Source organism: Anabas testudineus, chromosome 9 (assembly GCF_900324465.2).
Source record: "Anabas testudineus chromosome 9, fAnaTes1.2, whole genome shotgun sequence".
Classification (NCBI taxonomy): domain Eukaryota; kingdom Metazoa; phylum Chordata; class Actinopteri; order Anabantiformes; family Anabantidae; genus Anabas; species Anabas testudineus.
This window is the reverse complement of record NC_046618.1, coordinates 13,833,115-13,860,813: the sequence shown is the minus strand read 5'-3', so window position 1 is coordinate 13,860,813 and position 27,699 is coordinate 13,833,115. Positions and strand designations below refer to the sequence as shown.

Here is a 27,699-nt window from a genome sequence, read left to right as displayed (position 1 = left end):
GAAGTTTGCGTTGTCTTTCAAGTGAACGATGTAAAAGCTTGCCAAACTAATTCAAGTGCAGCACCTGGCACTAACCAGAATGAGAAGAGTCAATGATGTGAGATGAGTTAGAGGCCAGGCCGCAGAGGGTAAACCTGTCCTGCAGCGCTCTCTAGCGGCGCAAACGCGAAACGTCGCATGGTATTTTGTTTGGCGCCGATGGAGGGAGTCACTCCTGAGATCTTTGGTCAGTCAGACGGCAGAACTTCCGGTCGGCATTTTGTTCTACGAGAGGAGAGCCTCTCGATGATCGCAACAATCGTCATATTTCACATTTGCTGTCGAAATTGGCTGCACGCGTTGTTTATGTCGGCGCAGACCGACTGAAACTCCGAAGAACGAATGTTTCCCCATGAACGCACGTTGAAACATTCACCCTTGAGTGACGGAAGAAGAACGAATCAGTCCGACCCGGATTATTGTTGATAGCTAGCAAGCTAGCTCAGCAGCTAGCTGGCAAGCCAATCGAGTTCCTTCTGGAGGAGCTGCGAGAGAGAAGAAAGGGGGAGCCAGAGATACGGACACGGACACAAACCAAGCTAAAACATTCCCCTCCCTTTGAACGCAACATCCGAAGGTAAATATAACCACCCATCTATCTTTATGAATCGAACTTTTTAAATTGCGATTATTAACAATAACATTAACGAATGCTCTGCTGCAAGACCACCTACGGCGTCGTTTATCGTTGACCGGGAGGTAACGGAAGCTAGCGAACTAGCCAGCCAAGCTAGCTAGGTGTGTTTTTGCTTTGCCGAGGCGCACGGCCTCAACTGGATGTCATTTGTCGAGCCCGAGGATTGGGCCGTTGCCACGGAATTACAGTCCGTGCCGTTGCCTTTACATCTACTCACACAAACCCATCGCTTTTATTCCGAGCTCAAGGGGAATTGGCTAACATTCATCAGCGTAACCCCGACTAGCGCTTCCTTGTATTATTTGAACTACCTCCCTTTTATTTGAACGGAGAGCAGCGTTAGAAGCTAACTAACAACACTTAGAGCTAGTTAGCATAACTAGCTAGCTATTAAAACACGACTATTGTTGTTAGCAAATGTTAGGCAGCTAGCGTTAGTGATCTTAGCTGCTATCGTAAGTGGTAACACTAGCTTCGCGGTTAGCTCGGAAGATCCAGGCAGTCAACTTCTTGGTAGTGTAACGTTGATGGTTTTGTCCGTGAGTAGCGGGCTGCAGCTGGCAATTCATCTAAGATAAACACATACACGGTTGCTATCGTCAACTGTACGTTAGATTATTATTGGGATGTAACAAATTGTTTTGGATTATTTGAGCCCTAACGTGTTTTGTTTTTGCTGGAGCATTTGGCAGGTCTTATGCTGGTTTGGATGCTATGCTGTTTTGAAATGTTTTGACTGATTACGTACTAAGCACAAGCTACGTTGCCTCAACTATAGTTAATCTGTCATTGGAGTTTGGTGGGCACGTTAGCGTTGTTAGTGGCAATTGTGGATATTTTTTCTTGATCACAGCAAATGCAGTTTGTTTCGTTTCTGCAAGTTAGCCAGTTTGCAGAATCCGTATGGTGGCTGTTGGCTACTGGATGATGCAGACCCCCACTACTGCCGCCACCATCACAGTGCATCTGTTCCTTTGTGCTGCCTCCTGCCTGTCAGTCTCACAGCTGTCAGCCAAGCCCCTGCGTACACAGAGAGACCACATAGACTGAGCATGCTAACACTACAGCTAGTTAATGTAATGTTTGAAGTACCCGTCCATTGACGTTTCTGGTAGAATGTCTTCCATCGGTTTACTATATGACCTCAGTGATGTGCTTGCACTCAGGTTTTCTTTCGTATACAGCTTAATGTGGCGTCATTAATATGCAGAAGTTACTGAAAAAGTTGTTGCATTTTCTTATGAGTCATTAAAAACAGATTTCAGGTAAGATCAACAATGCTGCATACTGTTGCATTCTGTGTTTGAGTAGCAGTAATGACATGATCATTGTAGATATGAAACGCATGTGTGGCCCCGAATAATTCTGACATTATTTAGCTGTTTCTGGTTATCTTCTTAATGCAATACCTGTAGAGAGAACTTCTGTAAATGTGACGAAGACATTTGTAAGTACTGTTAAATGTAATATATGTGAAGTCTGATACAGAGCAATGTTCTCTTCCAACAGATTGAAGGATTAGGACTTTTTATCTGAAATGTCAGTGAGTCCACCCGAGACTGCACAGAATTCTTCAGAAAGGTATTATCATGTTTTCTTGAGTTATTTATGTTTTCAGTGAAACATTATTGTTTACTTTAAATTTTGATAATTACATTAGGTGGGGTTTGAGACTAGTATGTATAATCAAAGTCTGTTTTTCATCCAGGTAAACACTTTTGTTGTAATTTTGTGTCAAAGAGAGTAATCTGGATAATACATGAACCCTAAACTCACTTCATTTTGGTTTGTTGTTGTTCATCCACTGTAGTGTAAGATGTGTTTAGTAATTATAAAAATTGCCTGACTTGATCTCGTGTACAATATTACTTGAAAGGTTAAAGACATCTGGCATCAAAGACCATTTAAGACAAATTATTTGCAATGCAGGTCCCAGATTTGCTCAGACCAAAATAACCTGTGAGCAAAGAGCCTTGTGGTTTGAAAAAAAGGGCAATAGGCCACTATGGTAATAACACACAGATTTACATCAGTTGACCACTTATTCAGTTTTACAAAATTGGCAGTATTATGTGTATATAAAATCTGAATTTTAATCAGACTATAGTTGGACATAAATGGCTAGTACTGTTTAAGTAAACTGGATTACTGGGACAGTTAAAATGTCAGGGCTTATTCAGTGGACTGCATTATCACTTGCGCTGTGTACTTTCCAAAACATTTATGTACTGTTGGCAGTATGATACATGAGTAGTGTTTTCCCCCCTCCAAAAGCCTTTGTCTTTTGAGTATTGTTAATACACTGCCCGTGCAAAAAAAAAAGTCACCACCTGGATATAACTAAACAAATAGGTAAGAGCCTCCCATTGGATGATTACTGCATAGATGATTATTTTTCAGCCAGCTGATTATTTTTCAACAAGTTATTTAACCCTAACTGATGCAGTGAGTAGCTTATTATTTCTTAAACAACCATGTTGGAAGACCCATCCTGTGATCGTGGAAAAGATGTTAATCTGTTTCAGAAGAGTTAAATTATTGTCATGAATCAAAAAAAGAAAACATCTAAGGAGATTGTTGAAACTGCCAAAACTGGGTTAAGGACTGTCCAGTTGAAGAAAGTCATGTGGTCTGATGAGTCCAGATTTACCCTGTTCCAGAGTGATGGGTGCATCAGGGTAAGAAGAGAGGCAGGTGAAGTGATGCATCCATCATGCCTAGTGCCTACTGTACAAGCCTGTGGGAGCAGTGCTATGATCTGGGGTTGCTGCAGTTGGTCAGGTCTAGGTTCAGCAATGTTATGTGTCCAAAGAATGAGGTCAGCTGACTACCTGAATATACTGAATGACTAGGTTATTAATGAATGGGTTTTTTCATCCCTGATGACACGGGCATATTCCAAGTTGACAATACCAGGATTCAAATTGTAAAAGAGTGGTTCAGGGAGCATGACACATCATTTTGACACAAGGATTGTCCTTGTCTCAATACAAAATCTTGGTGAAAAATGAATGCAACTCTGTACAGGAACAAATGTTGCGATATTGCAGAAGCTTATCGAAACAATGCCACAGCAAATGTGTGCCGTAATCAAAGCTAAAGGCGGTCCAACGAACTAGCAATAAATAAAAGTGTGACTTATATTTGGACGGTCAGTTTATTTTGTTGTTATATTTCCACATGTTTTTGTATATTTTCTGTGCAAAGAAGGCAACTTAACATGTAACATTTAAATAACTAATTCAACAAGCATCTATTAGTATCACCAAGCGGAGCTACGAGTTAATCTACAAAAAAAGGAGCAATAAAAATCCAGAACTTTTAAGAATTTTATTTATTAGAGAACTACTATCTATTCATTGTTGTTACAGTATGTAACCAATATAATAACGGCATGGTCGAGCAGCAGGAAAGTCTTATAGTTAGTGGCCTTGTGTACTCTGGGTTTAGTTCTGTCTATTTGTATCAGTGGAACATTATTAAGATTGCTCCTGCACTAGTGGCATGACGTTTCTAAACCTGTGTAGCGCTGAGGATTCCCTCCTTGTGGATCAGTGACATACATAAATTACAGCATTCTAGATAAATGAGTAAAAGGGTGAGAGTCTGCTTACATGTAAAGTAGAGAATACAGCAGATTTTCTAGACTGACAAGATCTAATAAGACATGTTTATTTGTGGCTTACAGATGGTGCAGTAGTCACCTTTTCTTCTTCACAAAGCATGAGACAGCAGTATACAGTGTTGGAAAAGACTTGCCATTCACAATGCATTTGATGTTATTGAATGATATTGTTTTATCATTTTGTTCTCTTTTCTTCTGCTTTTTTATTTTGTTATCATTTCCACCCTCTATCTTCTGCTCTCTTTCTTATTCATTTTAGTCTGGTGCTGTGTATTAACCTTCCTCTCTCTTAGGTGTCAGGAGATGTGAGGACGGGTGTTGTCCATCGACCCCCTGATCTACCTGTGTATCAACACACTCCCCCACCCTCACCTTCAGCATGAATGGGGATATGCCTCATGTTCCCATCACCACTCTTGCTGGGATTGCTAGCCTCACAGACTGTGAGTGACACACAGTCATCTTCTGAACACATTATCAATTTTTGTTTTGTCTCCTCTTCCAGTGAAAATTGTCATGCTGAAATATTCTGTCTGAACAGATGTAAATTTGCAATTGTGATTGCATATTCTACCTCTTGCCGTGTCTGCATTCTTCTTTCTACTTTTCTGCAGCAAATAAAATTAACCCCCCTATATACACACACGCACACACATACATATACATACACATACACACAGTCTCTCTCTCTCTTCCTTTTTAAAATGTTTTATTTACCTCTTCACCTCTTTTTTCCTTCATCTATCTCTTGTTGTCTCAGTGTTGAACCAGCTACCCCTCCCTTCCCCTCTCCCGGCCACCACCACTAAGAGTCTCCTATACAATGGGAGGATTGCAGAGGAAGTTACCTGCCTACTGGGCTGTCGGGATGAGAATCTGGCCTCCCAGCTAGCCCATGGCCTCAACCAGGTCTCCACAGAGCACATGTAAGTACAGTGCATGCATGGCATATTATGTCTTGCTAAACTGAAATAATAGCCTGTGTGCATTATCATTGATTACCTTTCACTATAAGTGTGCCACATACTTATTGTGTGGGTTTTCAGAGAGCTGAAGGACAACCTGGGCAGTGATGAGCCAGAGGGAGATGCACCACTGTTGCTGCAGACCATGCTGGCCAGGAACCCTGGCATCTTCAGGGAGAAAAGTATGAGCACCAATTTTACACTATGACAGAAAAATGTAAAGTTGGATAGATGAATGTCATGGCGATGACATGGTAAACAAATACACTGTATTTTCATTTATGAACAGATGTTATGCAGCAGCAAATGGTACCACCATTCAAGATGACTCAAAATTCCATGCATAGCCCTGCTCAGTCTGCAAACTTCCAGCCAGCTGCAATCTCTCCGAATCCATCAACGTAGGTTATGCCGCATAATTGAGCTGGCTCTAACATATGATACATTCTGATAACATAACCCATTATTGCATGTTTTAAATGATAATATTTAAATAATGTATTTCAGTTGTATAATAATATGTGACAATACCTAATTTAATAAATGTAGTGTCATAGAATGACTAAAAAAGATTTTGATTATATAAATATTTATTACATTATCATTAAGGCAAAGTTTCTCTACTTTTTTTCTCACCCTCCTGTATCCTCTACTTTCTTTAGCCGATTTGTGGCACCCCAGAGTGGGTCTAGTAGCCGGTATATGGGCCAGCAGAACAGTCCAGTACCTAGTCCCTACACTCCTCAGAGCCCTGCCACTGCTTATATACAGCAGTATCCCCACCAACAACCACCCAGCTATAACCAACACCAACAGATACAACAAGGTAAGTGTATGTTTGTTTGTTTTTATTGTTTGTGCATGTACAAGCAGCCAGATCTAACAAAATATATGACATGTGCCTCTCGCTAATGTACGTAATTTACCTGACGGCAAAAGTGCTTTTAAATCTTTCAGATAATTGCCAACTTTACATGGTGGAGGGCTTTGTGTGTCTTGGTGAGAATGAGAGCTGTGTTGTTGAGGCACTGTGCCCATAGTACGTTCTCAAACTGGTCCAGAGGTCCGAGCCAGAACTGTCTGGTCAGGGAACTCGCTGGCACACATCTAGAGCAGTGTAAATTGGGCAGTAGGCAAGTGAGAATCCTAGGGTCAATCTCTTGCATCGTAGGTAGGTTTTAGGGATGATACTTTATTGGTGGGCACATATTCAAAAGAATTTCTCAAACATCCTGGGAAAGACTAGGGACATGGAGTATGGCTAAGCCATGTTCAAAGTCTCCATTATGGAGGCAGCTGCTTAGAGTTGGTGTCAGAATGCTGTTTGTGCCTGATGCAGTGGCAAACTAACAGTCTGCTTGTGGACACCAGCTTTGAAGGAGAATTTCAAGCTGCTGTACGAGACCTGCAGACAGGTATCAGCCACTAAGAATCGCAGCAGCTGCGATGGTTATGGATGCACAAGCTTGAGTAAGGGAGGAGATCGTAGAGGCTACAGAGAAAGACTTGGGTTCAAGGAAGTTTTTATAAAACTGTAAACTGTTTTGGCTGACGAGGTCTGAGACAGTGCCCGTGGACAGCAGATAAGGTCATGGTTTCCATCTCAAAAAAGGTGATTAAAGGATGTGCTCCATGTTCTGGGTTAGGACACTGTTTATCCTCTCTGGTAGAGCTTATGTCAGGGTGATGGAAAGGAGGCACAGACTGGTTATTCAATCTTGGCTCTAGTAGAAGCACTATGGAGCAATGTGTGGCCATCTACATTTTAAGGGACCATTTTATTCTGCCCACTCAGTCTATAGGTGTTTTTGAGGAGTAGTTGAAGATTTGCAACTGTGTCCCAATGAAGAGTCACATAGGAGTACTGCAGCAGAATGTAACTCTAAATTCTGGACTTTGTCTCGTGAATGCACTATGCTTACTTGTGTTTGTTGTATCCAAAGCAGCTGTGTTTTTGCAGACAATTTTGTGAATACAATTTAGTTTCTTCCTTGTTACGCCACTTATAGTTAATGCAAACGTCCTTCAGCTTCTTCAGAGAAACCTCTAGTGTTACCTCATTGCTTTATTGCTTTTTAGATTGCCTTCATTTTTGTCCCATGTGATTCCCAGTGACTTTTATGAATATTTTCTCAATGTAACACTTTGACAAAGGCTTGTTCCTGAATTCCAATTTAAAACAGAGAAGTGCTTTATAGTTCAAAACACAATTATTAGCAAATTTAATTGAAAAGGAAATTTGTCTACGGTGGATTTTCTTATACTTTATACAGCCTATAATTTAAATGAAAAATACAAGAAAAAAAAAATAAAAATAAAACGGGTTCACATGAAATGCTATTCCTTATTTTGACAAGACTTGACAGTAGGCATTGGCACAAAAACACAGAGGCCAATAAACTTGCTCTGCTAATGTTGCAAAGAATTGAATCTGACATTATCTCTGCACCTGAATATGTTAGAACCAATAAAAATACGAAAGACTCCCACACACTGTCTTGCTTAGACTCTGGTGTTAATATTTATTAATTAACAATATCAGTCATTAGTCTTCTCGCTTAGCTCTTTTTGCTCTTTCTTTCTGGTAAGTGAACTGCCTGAAAGTGTGACAGGATGTTATGTTAAGTGAAACATCTTTTGTAGAATCCTTAGCTGAACTAAACATGCCACAGCCTAAATTTTGGCTTTTTTTTAATTTTTTTTTTATCAAGTCTAACTTTTTTAATGAGGGTTTATTCGGTGGACAGTGTTTAGACTAGAAAATCCATGTCCTCCAAATGTCAATAAAACAATTAATTTAACTATCACAATTACTGTTACATATAATTGAGTGAAATGTTGATACTTTGCATTTGGATTGCTTAGTCAGGTGTATTCAGTTATGCATTCCCTGCTGACTGGCAAAGTATCTAACCAGCAATTGGTGGAAAAGGTTTGTTTCACTCATGTTTTTTTTTTACAGATGTCTGTGCAGTGTTATTATATTTAGCAAACTGTTGGTTTGTTTGTGATTCACTTTGCATTATGCTGGTTCTGATGGATTGTTTTTGGGAAGAACTGATTTCATGTAGGCAGTTCCACCGTGACATTTACAGTCAAACCATCTCATTTACATTATTTTATCAGCAGTTTTTCTGCATCCTCTAATTTATGAGCCTTTAATTTATGTTTTTTTTTGTTTTCATTCACTTTATTTTATTATGAACAATAATTACCTCCCTAACAGATTTTTTATAATAATGCTTTTTTTCCCTTTTATCTTCCAGTGTCAGTGGCTAGTCCAATGGTTCCAGTTGGCATACGGAATATCCATGAGGGCAAAGTATCAGGGCAGATGGCCAACACTGCCAACCACCACTCAGAAAGACATGGCACTGAGGACTACCTGAACATTGTTCACCGACTTGGCAATGAGGTATGACTGATAAAGTAAAGAATGAATACTTTAGAGCTTTATTTTCCAACCAACGCATTATTATTATTTAGCAGAAAATGCAGAGAACGATTGCATCAGCCTGTTGTTTACTCTTTTAACTACACAAACATAAAAAACATTGAAATGTGTCATAATGTAATATGATAATAATATTAATGCATATGTGCAATTTGGCTGAAAATAATATTGTGTATAAGGCAAATACTGTACGTGTACTATGATTTCCATCATGATCACGTATATGTCAGAATAAAGCCATGAGAAACATTAGTGACGCAATGACAGAAGCCATTGCTTTAACAGATAAGTGCAGGCCAGCAATATTATTTATTGGACTTAAAAAAAGGACTTAAAAGCAGTACAGTTGACCAATCAAGAATAAAGAGTTTCTGAATAAAAGTTGTCTCACCACATATGCATGTGGATATATTTGTAAGTTTTAATTCCATTTCGATTTTTATAACATATATATATTATTTTCTGTTGCCATTTTTAAATAGTAGTGGGAGGTCACATTTAATCACTAGAGGAAGTAAAAGATTTTGCAACAGTGAAACCTACACTGGCAAAAAAAAATGTGGAATCGCCAAGACTTTATTGGATTTTCACACTGAAATGTAAAAAAAATAAATACCAAAACACAGAAAATATATCCCTCTTCAGCTTGTCTTTAGCTCAGCCTCTATAGGGAGAGTGACCTGTCAATTTTAGTGTAAATTAGAACTTAAAATGTCCAAACAAAAACAACTTCCCTTAGAGTCAGTCTATATTTGTCTTCGGAGAGGAAGGGTTTTCTCTATGAGAGAGCCAAGAAATGGAAGATTTCTTTAAAGGGTATATCCTCTAGTCTGGGGAGACATGTTTGAAGTGTTTAGATCTGGAAGAACATACTTTACAGAGCTCAGACTCAGAGCTCATGAAAACATGATCGATGCCTGCCAAACACCATCAGTGAAGCATGGAGGTGGAAACTTAAATTTGGGAACACAGAACAACCAGTAAAGCAGACATTTGGAAAGTGCTGCATAAGGCCTTGAAGGAAATCACACCTGAATATCTGCAGAAACTGATCAGTAGAAAGCCACAGTCAGTTATTGCTGCAAAGGGCGTTTTTTGATTAAAGTAAAGTACATGTACATTTAATATGAACATTACTTTGTGCTCATTCATCCTTAAAATGAATCATTCATTTTTGTTTTGTGATCCATTTGCAACCATGTTTACATTAAACATTAGAATACATATGCAAGTAACTTTTTCTTGCCAGTTTGGAGTGCATGCTGAATATTGTGCTCATAGCAAGGAGGGGTATCTGGAGTGTTAAATTTCATCAATATTGTCGTTCTTAATTATAGAAATTCCAGTTATCTTGGTAATCTTCTTAGTTATGCTAACATAATTGAGAGGTAGAGTGGAATCATTTTTATTGGTAAAAATTGCACAAAAGTTGAACCAGGGTAAGAATTCTTTACTAATTTCTGTCTGGTCTGTGTGTTGTCTAGGAGGGTGACTCCACCATGAGAAACCCTTCTTTCTCTCTGAGGTCTCCACAGTCTGGATGCTCCCCAGCAGGGAGTGAAGGAACACCCAAACGTAAGGCCACTGAAAGAGACACTTGAGTGCATACATCCATGCATTTTTTAATTTAGGGAAAGCTACATTTAGCTTTGAAATATTCATAACTATAATTCTATAGCAACAGAATAGTTTAAGCTGATTATCCCTCAAAAGTGAGACAAGGCCAAAGTGATTATCCTTCCAACTTTTGTAACTTTCTTTCTAGTTAACATTTTATGTTGTTAGAGTGAAAGAAACAGAAGTGTTAGTTGTCATCACGTTTTTTTAAACATGCATTTAATGGATGACTTTCTTCTCTGTTTGGTGTTTCTTTACTTACAGCGGGCTCTCGTCCCCCACTGATTCTGCAGTCACCACCTCCTTATGTTCCCTCACCGAGGGACGGTGGGCCTGACCAGAAACAGCAGCTTCAGCAAAGAAAGAAAGCTCCAGCAGTGAAAGAGGAGAAAGATATGTATGACATTGTTAGCTCTCCAAACAAGGACTCTACAAAACTCACCCTCAAGCTGTCCAGGGTCAAGTCAAATGAGTCTGATCCCCCGGGTAAGTAGAGATTAGAAGATTATAGATCATTTAATTCTGAAAGAAACTAATATTTCCAATCAACAAACATGAATTATTGCTTTATTGTTAATATCTCAGGTGAGGCTGTGCCGGGCATGGATCAGAACTCGGACACTATGGAGGCAGAGCTGGGCTTTCAGCAGGTGCCTGTTCTCCAGCAAAATGTCGGAGCACGGCTGCAACAGGTCACTCAGCAAGTAGGTGGAGCCAGTGGTCTCCAGCCTCCCAATTCTCCTTATGATGAGGCAGAACTGGATGCCCTTGCTGAAATTGAAAGGATAGAACGAGAAGCCGCTAGTGAGAAGTGCTCCAAGGAGGTGCAAGATAAAGGTATGTAGGATATCTGCAAATATCAGTACATGGTTAATAACTTCTACCTTTAGAGCTTTTTATGAGCATCTAATTTTATTTTGCCTGTCTTTTTACAGACAAGCCACTGAAGAAAAGAAAACAGGATTCTTTTCCCCTGGAGCCAGGCGCAGGAGGACCCGGTGGCCCTACAGGTGCCCCAGGCAGTGGATCAACAGGAGGGGGCAATGCTGGCAAACTGACACCACAGGAGGCCACTGCAGCAGGGAATGGTGCCAGCCGCCCTCCCCTTATGGTGAGCATCGACCTCCAGCAGGCAGGCCGAGCAGACGGTCAGCTCGACCCTTGTCTGGCTGCCCCTATTCCAGCCCTTGAGGCCCAACACTGGCCTGAAGAGCCAGCTAGTGGGCCAGCTGCTGTGGAGGGTTCTGACACAGCTTTGCGGTTGAAACCTGATGGCCGACCGGAAGTCATCAAGAACAGGGTCGATAAACATGACAGTAGAAGAGATGGTCGAGAGTCATCAAAGCACCGACATGACGAAAAGTCCTCAGACAGACGAGGAGAGATGCCAAAGTCATCAAATCGAGGAGAACATGGACGAGACAGGGATAGAGAATCTGACAGAGACCGGAGGCATCGGAGTGAGACTGGCGGTAGAGACCGACGCTCCCCTGACTCTCGCTGTCGAAGTGACCGAGATAGGTCTGGCTTCCGGGCTTCTTCTACTGGAGAGCTTGGTCGGAGCAGCAGTAGGCAGGATGGTTCCAAACTTTCCTCATCTGCTTCTGGTGCTAAACTTCCAGATTCTTTCCCTGCTCAGCTCCTGGGAGGGCATAGTGGCGCACTGAAGAACTTCCAGATCCCCAAGGTGATCTGGACCAACCCAAATCAAATATCTACCCACTTACCAATCATTCAGCTGTCATTGCCTGCAATCTCACAAAACCAAATCCCACTCACTCTTGTTTTCGTTATCCCATCCATAAGCCTTTCGTTTATCCCTGGGAATGGTCTTATATTTTCTGTTAACACATTAACCCACACCTAACCATCTGTTTAAAGTAGTGTTGAATATTATTTTTGCTTTATTACATTGTTCATAGTATGTGAAAACAATACCCAGTACCGTAAAGAAATCCTCCACTGCTCGATATCAGATGTTGGACCTGGATAAATCTCATTGGTAGAATTTAGGGCATCGCAATGTGAAAAATGGTTTGCTACTGACTAAGGATTTTTGAGTTCGGCGTGCTGGAATTTATTGGATTGAATCATTTTCTGAGATATTTTATCCGCAATGGGGGTTAGTATAATCAGTGCACTACATTGTATTGTAATTTATTAACTGAACTTTGACCCAACTTCTGACATGCTTTTTTGATGACCATCCACAATCACCAAATCTAGTTGTCATTGTCACTCCTAGTGGCACTGGGTAGTAACTCTACACTGTAGTGTTGACAGTGTACAAGGACAATATACTGTCTAAAAATACTTAAGGCTCAGACAGAACTTTCTGTGGAGTATTCCTTTATTCCATTGTTTTAGGAAATATTAACTAACATCACAGTCACTAATCTCATGTTGGTCAGCCATTGGTTACATTTATTATTTTACTCCTAGCTCACATTTTTCTGATCTGAAAAAGAAGGTTTGTATTGTATGCTTTTCTGACTCTTCATTTTCTCCTCAGATCAAACGTGATAAGGATGGAAGTGGATCAACTGAAAGTCAAATGTGGGGCCAGCCCAAGGTTAAACTGGAAAGACTGGGTTTGGTGCAGGACTTCGAGAAGAGGCCCAAACCTGTAGTGGTTCTGAAAAAACTCTCTGTTGACCAGATCCAGAGGATCATCCGGCACAGCAAGTCTGGGAAGAACAGACTCTCCTCAGGAAAGTCTAGCAAAGGTATGAACAAGTTTAACAACAACTTCACAGCATTTTTACACTGAGAAAATAATTAGAAAAGGAAAAAAAAAACAATTAACCTTTTGTTAATTACTTGAAAATGTTATTGTCACATTTTTAGGTGGTATGGACCCAGCTGTCCTGAAGGAGCTACCCCCAGAACTTCTCGCAGAGATTGAGTCAACCATGCCTCTGTGTGAAAGAGTAAAAGTAAACAAGAGGAAAAGAAGCACTGTAAATGAGAAGCCCAAGTATGCTGAAGTCAGCTCGGATGAAGAATATGACGCGAATGGAGAGTGTAAGTCAAATAATTTAATTGTTGCCCGTTTTTGTTGCTAATCTCTCTGCAAAAGGTTTGATCATTTGATTGGTAGATTATTCTTAAAATATGATAAACCTACTTAATTGATACTGTTTATTATGAATTTATATTAGTTTTCGATATCAGTTTACTGTTTTAAAATGGATGAGTTGTTCTTTATGGTAATGTTGTAGATTTTAGAGCCTGATATCTTTATGTAATCTGTACAGCTGCAAGGAAGCGACAACGCCGGGACAAGGATAGGCCCTGGGATTTTGAAGAAAGAGAGCGCCGGGGTTCAGGGGACCATCGGAAAAGCGGGCATCGGGATGGTCGACGAGGCTCAGGCAGTCGTTACAGAGATTCCTCTGAGGATGAGTCACCACCACCTAGCATGAGTGAAGGTCTGTAATGTGCCGCGGCATTTGTCTACACCGTTTTAGCTAATGCAGCATTAGACATAACTTTGCATTCATATTTTACTTCTCAGAGGTAGGTTTATGTGATTAATGATGTGATAGTTTCTTAAAATGTTGAACCTTGAGAGACACAACCAAACAGTAAAGAATAATATGAAACGTCTTTGACTCAGTCGCCAGAAAATTGAAGATGAAGGAGAAGCAGAAAAAACGGAAAGCATACGAACCCAAGCTCACCCAGGAAGAGCTGATGGACTCATCCACGTTCAAGAGGTTCTTAGCAAGCATTGACAACATACTGGAGAACCTGGAGGATGTGGATTTCACTACCATGGGTAAATATCAGTGCTCACTGGCTTTCATACAGCCTCCATTATCCATTTTGAAAATCCAAATATATCAACCTTACTATATTTTATTACGATTTTTCTGTTTTCCAGCAGCTGATGATGATGAGATACCTCAGGAACTGCTGCTTGGTAAACACCAGTTGAGTGAGCTGGGCAGTGAGTCCGCCAAGATTAAGGCCATGGGCATCTCCAGCAGGGTAACTGTAGTAACCATAAATATTAAGACTTTCAGATGGACGCTTTCGGATGTGTGATGCTGCTTGAAATGTAGGTCTAAATAATGTTTGCTGTTCTAGATCCCATCAGACAAGCTGGTGAAGCTGCTGAACATACTGGAAAAGAATATCCAGGATGGGTCCAAGCTATCCACCATGATAAACCATGTAAGCACTCCTGCTCTCTCTTTCTGTGTTGAATATTCTTTCTAGTAGTATTAAACTACACAAAAAATTTCTTTGCTAGAATGAGTCAAATCCTTCACCCTCCAGATAGTGGTCTATTTCTGTGAAATGCATTCATATTCATTTTCTTTCTGACCTCAGGACCATGATGCTGAAGATGAGGAGAGGCTTTGGAGAGACCTGATAATGGAAAGAGTCACAAAGTCAGCAGATGCCTGTCTGACAGCTCTTAACATCATGACCTCAACACACATGCCAAAGGCTGTCTACATAGAAGACGTCATAGAACGGGTGTTACAGTACACAAAGTTCCACCTTCAGAACACACTGTATCCACAGTACGACCCGGTCTACAGGGTGGACCCACATGGAGGTTAGAATAAAGCAAATACTTGATTAAATCATATTATTAGATTTTTTTGTTTTATTTTCATGAGCTTTAACCTTGTGTAATATGATCTGCAGTAATCTGATAAATGGACAACTTTGTCAGCAATCGATCCCTAATGATGTGAAAATGACAATGTCACAATTGTTTTTTGTTTTTTTGTTTTTTTTTTTGTTTTTTTTTTCCCATTCACTGACGTATAAGATTTGTTCCACATGGAAGTGTGCTTTAAGTACAAGTTTTATGAGCCATAGCAGAAGTTAGAGTAGTAGTAAGTTTACTTCACTGAGTAGATTTTGTCTACTTTTGGTGAATTTGTACAATGATATCACTTTCATTCAAGAAGGCTGTTGACTCTTATTACAATAACAGAGAGAACGAAATCCTGCATGCAAAGGGAGTTAAGTTCAATAGGTTACCGCCCAACAAATAACATTTTTCCTTGAACAAAAACATTAGTTTTGCATGCATAATTAATATTTAGTGAAAAGGATTTAACAGTGTTACTCTTGTCTGTCTAGGCGGCATGTTGAGCTCCAAGGCAAAACGTGCAAAATGTTCCACACACAAGCAACGTGTGATTGTCATGTTGTACAACAAAGTGTGCGACATCGTCAGCAACATCTCTGAGCTCCTAGAGATTCAACTACTTACAGACACCACCATCCTCCAGGTAACAGCTACACGTTCCTAAAGATAAAGAGCAATACTTGACTCCAGTTTATCAAGTCCAAAGCCGCATCACAAACCAGATGATGATGAATGTTGTCGTCTTTTTTTTCTTTTTCAGGTTTCTTCTATGGGAATCACTCCATTCTTTGTGGAGAACGTCAGTGAGCTGCAGCTTTGTGCCATTAAACTAGTTACAGCGGTAAGCTGTAGTTTTTTATTCTCATTCCTCTGTGTAAATCAATGTTCAAACATGTTTGAATTAGTTTGATCTGCTCAACACAACTATGAAAGTAGATACTAAAAGAATCAATATCTGCTTCCAGGTGTTCTCACGCTATGAGAAGCATCGGCAGCTGATCTTGGAGGAAATCTTCACCTCTTTGGCCAGACTGCCCACCAGCAAACGTTCCCTCAGGAATTTCAGGTATTTATTTTTATATGAATTCACATTAATGTCAGCTGGGTGTTGGAAGGGCTACATTAATGACTAAACATCAATGTAGAAAAACAAATGTTGACACAGGGATGAAGAGACTGTAAAATCCTGATAATTCATAATGTATTTTGTCCTCTTGTGCTTTTAGGCTGAATAGCTCAGACCAGGATGGAGAGCCGATGTACATCCAAATGGTGACAGCTCTGGTGCTGCAGCTGATCCAGTGTGTGGTCCACCTCCCCAGTGACAAGGACATTTATGAGGAGTATGACAGCAAGGTAGGAGACCAATTTGACTAAAAAACCCATCACATGACCAATTAAATGTACATTTTGTGCAAATATTTATTCAGACATATCGTTTGCTCACAAGTCCTTTTTCCCCTCTTAGGTGGATCAAGACGTGTTAATAACCAACTCATATGAGACGGCAATGAGAACAGCACAAAACTTTCTCTCAGTCTTCCTCAAAAAGTAATTATACTCCCATTCTATACTGCCTAGATACATATAGTTACTTTTAAGAAGGTGTGTGTAGCCTGACGTGAATTGTAGGTATGTTGCTTTAGAGTGCTTCTAGTACTATATAAGGGAAATTCCCTTTGTTAATAAAGTATTTGTTTATCTATAGCTTTCTTAAGCAAGTGCCTTATGTACTTTAGTAGGTTTGGTAAAATTATTCTGTCTACTTGTTAAGTGTATTTTTAAATTTTATGTTTACTTCATGGCCTTTTATGTTATTTTCAGATTATAATTATTACCAGTAATTCTTTTTCATGATGGTTTCCTTTTGTTATTGTCATTTCTCTGTGATTAACCTGTTCCTCCACTTTTCCCTCACTAGGTGCGGCAGCAAGCAGGGAGAAGAAGATTACCGGCCGTTGTTTGAAAACTTTGTCCAGGACCTGCTTTCAACAGTAAACAAACCAGAGTGGCCTGCTGCAGAGCTGCTGCTCAGTCTGCTCGGTAGATTGCTGGTTAGTATGTCAGGGCTCTTTCTATAAACTCAAATGCATTTGTGTCTCCAAAAATAGATCCTAATTAATTGCAGAGGACAGCTTTAGAAAGCTTTGACAAAAAGGAACAATTCTTATACTAAAACATGGACTTGGAAGAGGTTGCATCTCATTTCTTTTGATTGTCTTCTTTGAAGACACTGATATTATCATTCGATTTTTTGTAATATTGCTGGCGCTTTCTACCTGCTCAGATGTCTACTAATCAAATGTGTTCTTTTTTAATTTCTTTTTCTGCCTCTGCACCCATCAGGTGCATCAGTTCAGTAATAAGCAGACAGAGATGGCTCTGAGAGTAGCATCTCTGGACTACCTTGGCACAGTGGCTGCCCGTCTGAGGAAGGACGCAGTTACGAGCAAGATGGACCAGAGATCAATAGATCGTATTGTACAAGAGGTAGAAGAAAAAATTGTTTGTGTCTTTTTAATTTATCGTTTTAAGTAATGTATTTATAGTGACAAAAATAAGTTACCTGGCTGAATGTGGATTAGTGTAAATGGCATGTTTTGTGATCTTTCTTTCCGTTTTATCTAGTCTCAAGGTAACGATGAGACGCAGCAGCTGCAGAAGGCCTTACTGGACTACTTGGAAGAGAATGCTGAGACAGATCCCTCACTGGTGGTGGGTTTTCTTTAGACTCACTGTGCGAGTGGAGACACTATCTGAACTCTAGATCTCAGAAATCTGTTTGTCTTGAATGTCACATTGGCCTGTAGTTTAATTTAGTCTTGTTTGGATCAACTGCCTGCATATTAATAACAACACCCATCACATTTGTTAGCCATACGATGCTGTGCTCAAAATTCATACCAATACACTCATTTGATTCCACACAGTCCAGTTATTTTAATGTAAGGGCATAAATATTTGGCTTATAGTATCGCTCACTATTTTGTTAACAACTGTTTTCTAAGTTATTTATTTTTCTAAATTAACATTCAGTTACATTCTTTCAGTCATCTACATCTTGTACGTTCTTCATCCTTTAGTTTGCTAGAAAGTTCTACATTGCCCAGTGGTTCCGGGATGCCACCACAGAGGCTGAGAAGTCAATGCGGAACCAGAATCCAAAGGACGAAGACTCATCAGATGGACCACAACATGCCAAGGAGATGGAGACAACCAGTGAAATTATGCAGCGTGCTGAGAAGCGCAAGAAGTTCCTGCGCAGCATCATTAAGACCACACCAGCTCATTTCGCTACACTGAAGTAAGAATGAGTGCCTGTCTTAGCAGTCTACTCCAGATCACTCACTTAACAGAAACTGATTGGATTATTCCTGCCTTTCATTATGATTGCCTCTGCCTCTTGGTTAAAACCTCACTGCCAGTTGCATGAATGTAACATTCTTTTTCTTGGTCCATCTCTCACAGAATGAACTCTGACACTGTGGACTATGATGACTCCTGTCTGATTGTGCGTTACTTGGCCTCTATGAGGCCGTTCGCCCAGAGCTTTGATATTTATTTAACACAGGTTTGATTATTTTTATTTTATTTAGTTTTTTTAAATGAAGCACAACAGCTAAATAAAATAATGTGCAAACCTTTCGTGATACAGGTGACATTGTGGCTCACTAATGTGTTTACACTAAACTAAACTAAACTGTTGTAAATAGGAAACAGGTTTTATGTATTTTTAATTAATTAATTAATTATTTTTTAATTTTATTTTATTTTTTATTTTTTGGATAGATCTTGCGAGTCCTTGGGGAAAGTGCCATCGCTGTAAGGACTAAAGCCATGAAATGTCTGTCTGAGGTTGTGGCCGTGGACCCCAGCATTCTGGCAAGGGTATGTGAGGATCTGCATTTACAAAAACAATTTGTCATGCCCAATACGTACATTAATTTCAGTCAGTACATGATGTGGGCCGTCATGTTATATTCATGGTCTGTTATGATTGTCATTCTGTTCACTGTTACGTTACTTTATTTTATTTCCCCCGTGTTATTTATTGACTCTTTTCTCCACTTCTGCAGTCCGACATGCAGCGTGGCGTCCATGGTCGCTTGATGGACAACTCCACCAGCGTGAGGGAGGCAGCTGTTGAGCTGCTGGGCAAATTTGTCCTCAGTAGACCCCAACTCACTGAACAGTACTATGACATGCTCATAGAAAGGATACTGGTAGGTGGAACAACAAAGCTAATTCTAGACACATCATTACTGCATTGCGAGGTCTCACAATCCCTCTATGAAGTGTACATACAACTGTTGAGTACTGGCCATCAGTGGATGAGCTACGGTACGCTTGCTTTAACATGATTTTGAATCATGTTAAAGCAATAGCTTGGAATTTATCAAGCAGATCTCAATAAATGTGTGTTTGCACATGTCTTGTCTGCTTTCCACAGTGTCAGTGAATGCACTCTGTAAAGAAATGAGCACTTGGCCACTGCTGACAGCTCTTATTCTGTACAAAAATGTACTTCAAAGTCCATCTGAGACTCATGAATTGTCAACAGCACCACTAAGCTAAACTGAATTGGCATCTTTCAAAGTTACAGTGAAAGACTAATTTAATTATTTTTGTTCAGTAACTGTTTTAGGGACCAAGAAATATTTGAACCTCAATTTTGTACTAAGACTAGTGTAAAAAATCTAAAACAATTTCCTAAAGATATTAATGTATTATTTCAGTGCTCCTCAAACAATGTCATACCTCCACACCCTGTTGCCACACCCTTAGTCTGTCATTGTAACACCGCAATTGAAGCTATGTTTTATCAGAACAGACAATACATTTTGAGTTTTTGCCAGGTTATTCAAAGTTCATTGAAGAACTTTACCATGTTGTAGCTTGTTATTGGCTTCAGCGTGGCCTTGAAATTGTCTTTGCACTTCACCACTGTTTTGTGATCTCTGTGGACCAAGCCACATCACAAATTCATTGTTTGTTTACCAGGAGCCTACATACCATGCCATTTAATGAAGTATCGTTGAATTGTGTTCATTTCGATGTGCACAGGTGACCTTTCTGACACAGTGAGCTTTTAGACTTTTAGTGTTTAAGGCCATTTAAATTCTATTCTTAGTAAATTGCTCACATTAAATGCATCTGCTGTTGTGTGCACTTATTTAACATATATGCAAATACAATGAGTGGGCGCACTTCTATAGGGGATTTTATGAATTTTTTTCTTTTCTTCACTAAGCCTACATGGAAAAGTCAGATTGAGTTTAAAGAAAAGTTGTGTAAAATAGTCCATTTTGGTTCTTTCAAGTTTGCTTTTACGTGACTGAAATATTTAAATAATGAGACAATTTAAAAGCCACATAAAATCTGGGATTAACACAGATCATTGTGATAACTGTGGTAATAGAAGATATTGATATTGAAATGCAGTCTAACACAGAAGCCTTTTCCTTATTCTTTGTACTCTGTGTCTGAGATGTGAACGCAGTGTAATTGTTGTGCCTGTTGTCATGGAAATGTTCAGGAGGGTTCATGAGAAGTTCACTCTTCATTACAGTCTTGTACTGCCACCTATTGGCAAAAGAATGCTTTTGCACACCATATAGATGTGTCTTTTGCACATAAAAGCACAAGCCTGGTTTTGGTCTCATTCTTAAAGACTATTGCAAAAGATTTCTGAATTGAATTTCTTTGGTTCACAGGACACTGGTATCAGCGTAAGAAAACGGGTGATCAAGATCCTCAGAGACATTTGCTTGGAGCAGCCAACCTTCAGTAAGATCACTGAGATGTGTGTAAAGATGATCCGCAGGGTCAATGATGAAGAAGGTATCAAGGTATGGATCAACTTGCACCTTTGGCTCTTGATAATTCAAGTTACCTTTAAATATGACTTCCATTGATTTATGATTATTTATTTTATGATTTATTATTATTTTCTCTTGTGTCTATATATTAAGGTATATAGGTAAACATCTATATATTGTAATCTAGTCACCAAAAACCTCTTCAAAAACCTTTTTAAAGGGTGCATTGAAACTAATAACACACAAACCTTTGTTCACTGTAGAAACTGGTAAATGAGACATTCCAGAAGTTATGGTTTACTCCGACTCCAGCCCATGACAAAGAGACCATGACCAGGAAGATCCTGAACATCACGGATGTGGTATGTTAACTGACTTTAAAGTTTGTTGTATCAGATAAAACATGTAAAAGATCAACAAAAATCCTCAGTCTGTATCATAGTGAAGTTGGGACCAGTGAATTTAAAATTCTCATGTCTGATTTCTTCTTCAGGTTGCAGCGTGTCGAGACACTGGCTACGACTGGTTTGAACAACTTCTTCAGAACGTAAGCATCATCGGTGTTGGGGCTTGACTTTGAGGGAGAATGTGTTCTAAACTTTTTCTTTTTTTTTTTTTAAATGACATTTGTCTCTCTTGCTCTAGCTTCTCAAGTCTGAAGAGGATGCATCATACAAGCCAGCCAAAAAGGCCTGTGTTCAACTAGTTGACAATCTGGTAGAACACATCCTCAAATATGAGGAGTCTCTTGCAGGTATGCAAGTTTTTCATTTCACTCTGGTTTTATCTCTGCCTTCATGCAGCACACAATTTGAAACAGCTGTTTGTAAAAGTAAGTTTAATAGAATTTAAGTGTATATTTATACTTGGCCACAGAATTGCAATAATCTGTATCACACTGCAACCTGTATCTGTACTCTGCTAATGTCTGAAGTAACAATGTCTGTGTATATTTTATTTCTTTTCTGTAGAGAACAAAGTAAATTCAACACGGTTAGTGGCTTGTATCACCACCTTGTACTTGTTCAGCAAAATCAGGGCCCAGCTCATGGTCAAACATGCCATGACCATGCAACCTTACCTGACTACAAAGTGTAATGTAAGCAGTGTTTATTATTGTTATTAAAATATATATGTTATTGCATATTGAATTATTTTTATATCAACATTAATACATTAACAGATTAAAGAATTCTCTGTTAAGCCAGTGAAGCTGATTTGTTTCACCTTTTTGCAATGTTTTTTGTGATTGGTGAATTTAAAGACAACCACTAAATTCAGGTTTCAGAGCTTCAACAGTAATTCTGGTTGTTTCCCTTACAGACTGCCAATGACTTCATGGTCATCTGTAATGTGGCAAAGATCTTGGAGCTGGTGGTCCCTCTGATGGAGCATCCTAGTGAAACCTTCTTGGCCACAATTGAAGAAGACCTTATGAAGCTCATCATCAAATACGGCATGACGGTGCGTGGCAGTGGCGTTTTTAGAAATGTTATTGAGTGCAGTAACCAGTTTAGTTGCAAGAAGGTCAACTGTAAATATAGGGATGATTTGATGTTCCATCTTCCTTTGTGTAGGTGGTCCAGCATTGTGTGAGCTGTCTTGGAGCTGTTGTCAACAAAGTCACACACAACTACAAGTTTGTCTGGGCTTGCTTCAACAGATTCTATGGTGAGATACACCTGATTTTATATGGACTGTTTAGGAAGAATAAGTCTGTAGAGTCATTTAGTCTCTTTTCATATTTCCATAAAAGTTAAAAACTAATTGGGATGTAGTGTACTAATAATCAAGATTTTTTTCCAGGTGCACTTAACAAGCTCAAGATTCAACATCAGGAAGATCCTAACAGCACAACATTGGTAGCAAACAAACCTTTCCTGCTGCGATCACTCTTCACTGTGGGTGCCCTGGCCCGACACTTCGATTTTGATCTGGAGGAGTTCAAGGGCTCCAACAAGGTAGAATAGCAGCCATTGCTAGAAAAGTTCTGGCCAAGTTTCATTACCACTTTTGTGTATATAGCAAATCATATAATGTTGTTTCTCTTTAACTATGTGTATGCATGTTGTGTACAGGTTGTTATCAAGGAGAAAGTTCTCGAGCTGCTGCTATACTTCACGAAACATGAGGACGAGGAGGTCAAGACCAAAGCCATCATTGGTTTAGGCAAGAACATCATTCTTAAATATGAATTTCACAATGTATGTAAGGTCATTGTATTCACTGTGTATAACATGTTACCACTGAGTATCAGTCGTTGACATAGTATGATGTTAGCAATTTGCAGGTGTAATATTAAGACCACATATGTCATCAAAGCTGATTTCCAACAGATTTGCTTTCCCCAGCAGGTGGAGATGATATAGATGGAGACTGTTTCGTTTACTTACTTTAACATGTCTTTGTGGTTTGTTATTCTCCTCCCTCAGGCTTTCTTGTGATCATGCATCCCAGCCAGATGTTTGTGCCTGAGGTGAAGACTTTGTATAATGGCATTCTGGCAGACAGTTCCTCCTCCATTAACCTCAAAATCCAGATCCTCAAAAACCTCCAGACATACCTTCAGGAGGAGGACACACGAATGCAGGAAGCGGACAGAGAATGTAAGCAAATCTGTGGTTGCTGCTGTAGTTTACCACTGTTTGATTTAGTTGTATTGCATGTATGTATACCTAGATTTCAAAATAGATAAACAACAATTTATATTTTATTTATTTGCAGGGAATAAGCTGTCTAAACAGGAGGATCTGAAAGAGATGGGGGACATCTCTTCAGGAATGAGCAGCTCCATTATGCAGCTTTATCTAAAACAGGTTTTGGAGGCATTTTTCCACACCCAGTCCAGCGTACGGCACTTTGCTCTTAACGTCATCGCTCTCACACTCAACCAGGGGCTCATCCATCCTGTACAGGTAGGTATTAAGAGCCATTGTCAGACCAATCTACCTCTAATTTAAATAACACATCTTTGTCATAGAATTAAGTTTGTAAATGTCAGCATGATGATGATATAATATTCTTTTTCCTGTTGGATCATCACATCCACACTGTTTGTCTTTCTGTAGATTTTTATTTTTCTATCTCATGTACTTTAGTATAGTTAAATCCTCAGTTACTTTTTTTTAAACAACTCACTGAATGTTATATTGAATTATAAAAGAAATATGTGAACGTAACATTTTTTGTCCTGTCTCTGTAGTGTGTACCCTACCTCATTGCAATGGGAACAGACCCAGAGCCCAGCATGAGGAACAAAGCTGACCAGCAGCTGGTGGAGATTGACAAGAAGTACACGGGATTCATCCATGTAAGGATTCAGTCACTCATGTTCAGTGGTATTGAATTTATGCATTGTTGTGTTACTCGATAAATGAATTTGTTTAATCAACAGTTGTCTGAATGCTTTTAACAAATCTTTTAAATTATTCTTACACAGATGAAGGCAGTTGCTGGGATGAAAATGTCATACAGTTTGCAGCAGGCCATCAATTTATCTCGTAGGACCATTATTAGAGGCTTCAGACAGGACGAGACCCACTCAGCACTCTGCTCCCACCTCTTCACTATGATCCGGGGGAATCGGCAGCACCGGAGGGCCTTCCTCATCTCACTGCTCAACCTCTTTGATGACAGTGCTGTAAGTAAACCTTCACTCATCTTAACTAATTTTTGTAGGACTCTTATGGATTTAGACAACAACTATTAAAAGCTTCTTTCAGACATTCACTAGAATGTCTAAACATGTCTAGATATTATCTGGGTGAGCTGCATGTACAGCCCAAAGGTTACCCAGACCTTATCCTGTGAGGTCCCTAAGAAAGAGCAAGTTATTTTTTCTTGTGTGTGAATAATAAGTTATTACTGCAATATGATTCTCAATTTTGAACTTCCTCTTTTTTTTCTTCTGCAGAAGACAGATGTGAACATGCTGCTGTTTATAGCAGACAACCTTGCCTGTTTCCCATACCAGAGCCAGGAGGAGCCTCTTTTTATCATGCACCACATAGACATCACCCTGTCGGTTTCTGGAAGCAACTTGTTGCAGACTTTCAAAGAGGTAGGCTAGAATTTTGGAAAGTAGTTTCCCTAAAAAACGCTCACTATGGTTCTGCATTGCCTTTAGAACTGAGATTAAATGAGATTTGATTAATTTTCTTTCCTCTGTGCACAGCTTTTGTTAAAGGAGCCAAGGCGTAAGGTAAAGAAGGTAAAGAAGGAATGGAAGAACCCTTCGGATGAGGAGAATGTGGAGGAAAAGATGAACTGTGATTCTCCCAGGAGCGATGAAGAAAGAAGCCACAGTGATGGCAATGATGATGATGAAGATGTGGTACGGCGGCCTAAAAAGGCCAAAAAACCTGTTGCTGACAGCTCAGAGTCAGAGTCTGATCTGGAGGATTTGGATATAGAGGATGATGAAAAGGTAATGAGGCGCCTCCCAGACAATCCCACAGGTCTCTTGGACTTTGCTAATGCTGTTCAGGGCATTCTGTTGCTGCTAGTGCTCAAACAGCATCTGAAGAACCAGTATGGATTCTCTGACAGGTAGGTTCACAACTTTTGTTGTTATAGGGCCTTCATTTTTCTCAGTGTGTGCGTTACGTTTGCCACATCAAACTTTCTCTGTCATCTTGGTATGCTCTGTAACACCTTTTCTGTTTTCCAACAGTAAAATTCAGAAGTACTCTCCAACAGAGTCAGCCAAGGTTTACGATAAAACGGTGAACAGAAAAAGCAACATCCATTTCCACCCGCGCCAAACCATTGACTTCATCTCCAACAACATGGCTCATGCCACACTGACAGATGAAATCAAAAGGCGGATAGTCAAACAGTACCTAGATGTAAGTAATGAAGCTATAGCGGACTTGATTTTCAATGTTATACATTGGAAAAATGTATGTATTACTTTCTGCCACTCACCAGTTAATTGTGTCAGCATTTAGTTATTCCATTATTTATATAAAGTTTTGAAATATGAGGCCTGAACTTAAACACATATGTGATGACAACAGCTTTGCATCATTTGTCTGAAGTCCATGACAGTTGATACGTTTGTAGTGGAGGTAGTAGTGTTAGTGGTAAACTACTCGCTAGATTGCAGAATTTACCAGACTTCGTTGTATCACAGAGTGTGAAACTTCTGTCTCAGTCAGTTTCTTGCCTTTTCACTCCACAGTTCAAGGTTCTGATGGAACATCTGGACCCAGACGAGGAGGATGAGGAGGGAGAAGCGTCTGCCAGTGCTAACATCAGAAACAAAGCCATAAACGCCCTTCTGGGAGGCCCCGGACCCATGTGTGGACCCAGTCCACGCAATCAGACAGGACCAGAGACTGATGATGATGATAGCGATGGTGACGAAAGGACCCCAGGGGTGAGATAAAAACATTCATACACACACACTGTTTATAAAATATAATTTAAAAATGCAAGGTGGATATAGTAATAATAGATGTGTTTATGGAGCACTTATAGTACAACCTTTTTGTCTTTGTGTTCCCTGCAGTCCTCTCGAAAGTCAAGGCGGGCGGGTGACTCCTCGGACCCTGGCCGTATGAGCGAGACAGTGGAAGCTATGGATGTGATTGCCCTTTGCTGCCCAAAATACAAGGACCGGCCGCAAATAGCTCGCGTCATCAACAAGACCTCCAATGGATACAGCATCCACTGGATGGCCGGCTCCTACTCTGGGCCCTGGGCAGAGGCCAAGAAACGGGATGGTCGCAAACTGGTGCCTTGGGTGGACACTATTAAGGAGTCAGACATCATTTACAAGAAGATTGCCTTGACCAGCAACCACAAACTGAGCAACAAAGTAGTACAGACTTTACGCTCACTGTATGCAGCGCGGGAAGGAGGGGCTAGCTAATGGCTCCCCTGTGATCTTTTTTTTTTTTTTTTTCCTTTTTTAAATTTGTTTTTTTTGGCCCCCCTGCTCCATTTCTACTATCAAAGTCCTCTTCTACCCTGCTCCTGCTCCTCCTCCTCAACCCGCCACCTCCAACAACACAGCCAAACTTCACTGGATTCCTACCTTCCTCCTCTCCTTCCTCAATTTTGTAAGAAAACACAAGAGGGCAAGAATATTTGACACTACATACTTTTACATGAGTTATTCTTGCAAAAATGACACAAAACATAAGACTTATTATATTAGAGGGACTGCTCTTGTTTTGTTTGTGTACAATTTCAGAGGATAGAATCCAGAAGGCATTAAAGGAATAATTCACCCAAATTTTCCCTTAAAAAGGCTATCAGAAAAGAGACCTGGAGGGTAATGTTTTGTCAACATTGTTGTGGGAGCTCCTTCGCTGTTGTGCAGCAGATTCTAGTCGCTCATTTCTACTCCCACTGTATCATAGTTTAACACGACAAAAAAACTAAAATGTTTATATCTCTGAAGACAAAAAAGCTGTAAAAAAAAGAATAAAACCTTAAGTGAATGTTGGAAATTAGTCTTTTTGATGTTCTTATTAAAGTGTTTTGGAGTTTATTATACTACTAGCACCCTGATGGTTTTTCCTTTTAGCTTTTAGATATTTGAAAGAAAAAGAAAAAAGAAAAAAAAACAAGAATTTTTATTTTTGTTCACTTTTATTTGTCCATGCTGTACAATGGCAGAGTCCTCTGAACATAATTTATTCTATTTCGAACTACGCATGCAGTATATGTGGCCTATTGCAGGAGGATATTTTGTAAATGTAGATTTTGTTGTATTAGGTCACCCTAGTAATAAGAGGAAAGGGGATTCATACCCTTTTGGTGGAACAAATACTGCAATAAATTTTCTACTTCTCTTTGTCACTTGTCTGCTCAAACTGTTAATCTGATCGTTTCATATTGCAAATGAGAAAGACTATATCAGCTGAATATTAAATAAACTAGGGTTGATCACACAAGAGCCTTCAACGTGATGCTGGAC

At 39.6% G+C, this 27,699-nt stretch overlaps 1 protein-coding gene across 3 annotated transcripts; it reads left to right on the top strand.

The window, feature by feature from the left end:
* The first annotated feature begins 228 nt into the window (after positions 1 to 228).
* Positions 229 to 27,578, top strand: nipbla (NIPBL cohesin loading factor a). 3 transcript variants are annotated; one of them, XM_026342798.1, is made up of 49 exons: positions 229 to 616; positions 2,186 to 2,257; positions 4,595 to 4,744; positions 5,062 to 5,227; positions 5,348 to 5,448; positions 5,556 to 5,667; positions 5,929 to 6,092; positions 8,533 to 8,681; positions 10,205 to 10,295; positions 10,602 to 10,823; positions 10,923 to 11,174; positions 11,273 to 12,024; positions 12,850 to 13,063; positions 13,185 to 13,361; positions 13,595 to 13,768; positions 13,957 to 14,118; positions 14,227 to 14,330; positions 14,430 to 14,516; positions 14,676 to 14,907; positions 15,444 to 15,595; positions 15,713 to 15,793; positions 15,918 to 16,018; positions 16,179 to 16,308; positions 16,421 to 16,503; positions 16,874 to 17,006; positions 17,299 to 17,442; positions 17,581 to 17,667; positions 18,036 to 18,256; positions 18,421 to 18,523; positions 18,742 to 18,840; positions 19,029 to 19,175; positions 20,667 to 20,801; positions 21,035 to 21,133; positions 21,265 to 21,318; positions 21,417 to 21,525; positions 21,743 to 21,870; positions 22,095 to 22,235; positions 22,349 to 22,442; positions 22,578 to 22,732; positions 22,850 to 22,940; positions 23,204 to 23,377; positions 23,496 to 23,686; positions 23,974 to 24,081; positions 24,211 to 24,411; positions 24,685 to 24,831; positions 24,946 to 25,319; positions 25,444 to 25,618; positions 25,954 to 26,151; positions 26,284 to 27,578. In XM_026342798.1, exons 3-49 carry the CDS (start codon positions 4,681 to 4,683, stop codon positions 26,644 to 26,646), a joined length of 7,641 nt encoding a protein of 2,546 aa, XP_026198583.1. In that variant the 5' UTR covers positions 229 to 616; positions 2,186 to 2,257; positions 4,595 to 4,680; the 3' UTR covers positions 26,647 to 27,578. The 3 variants fall into 3 exon arrangements, with proteins under 3 accessions (XP_026198583.1, XP_026198582.1, XP_026198584.1); XM_026342797.1 differs by having other exon boundaries at positions 14,224 to 14,330; XM_026342799.1 differs by having other exon boundaries at positions 230 to 616; positions 11,273 to 11,448; positions 14,224 to 14,330.
* Positions 27,579 to 27,699: the final 121 nt, after the last annotated feature.

What these genes read in the sequence shown, in the direction of transcription:
- nipbla (XM_026342797.1), top strand. Translation starts at nt 4,681, where the DNA reads ATGAATGGGGATATGCCTCATGTTCCCATCACCACTCTTGCTGGGATT. An exon ending in TAGATCGTATTGTACAAGAG is followed by an intron (nt 17,443 to 17,580) that starts GTAGAAGAAAAA and finishes CGTTTTATCTAG; the next exon opens with TCTCAAGGTAACGATGAGAC. An exon ending in ATGATGAAGAAGGTATCAAG is followed by an intron (nt 20,802 to 21,034) that starts GTATGGATCAAC and finishes TGTTCACTGTAG; the next exon opens with AAACTGGTAAATGAGACATT.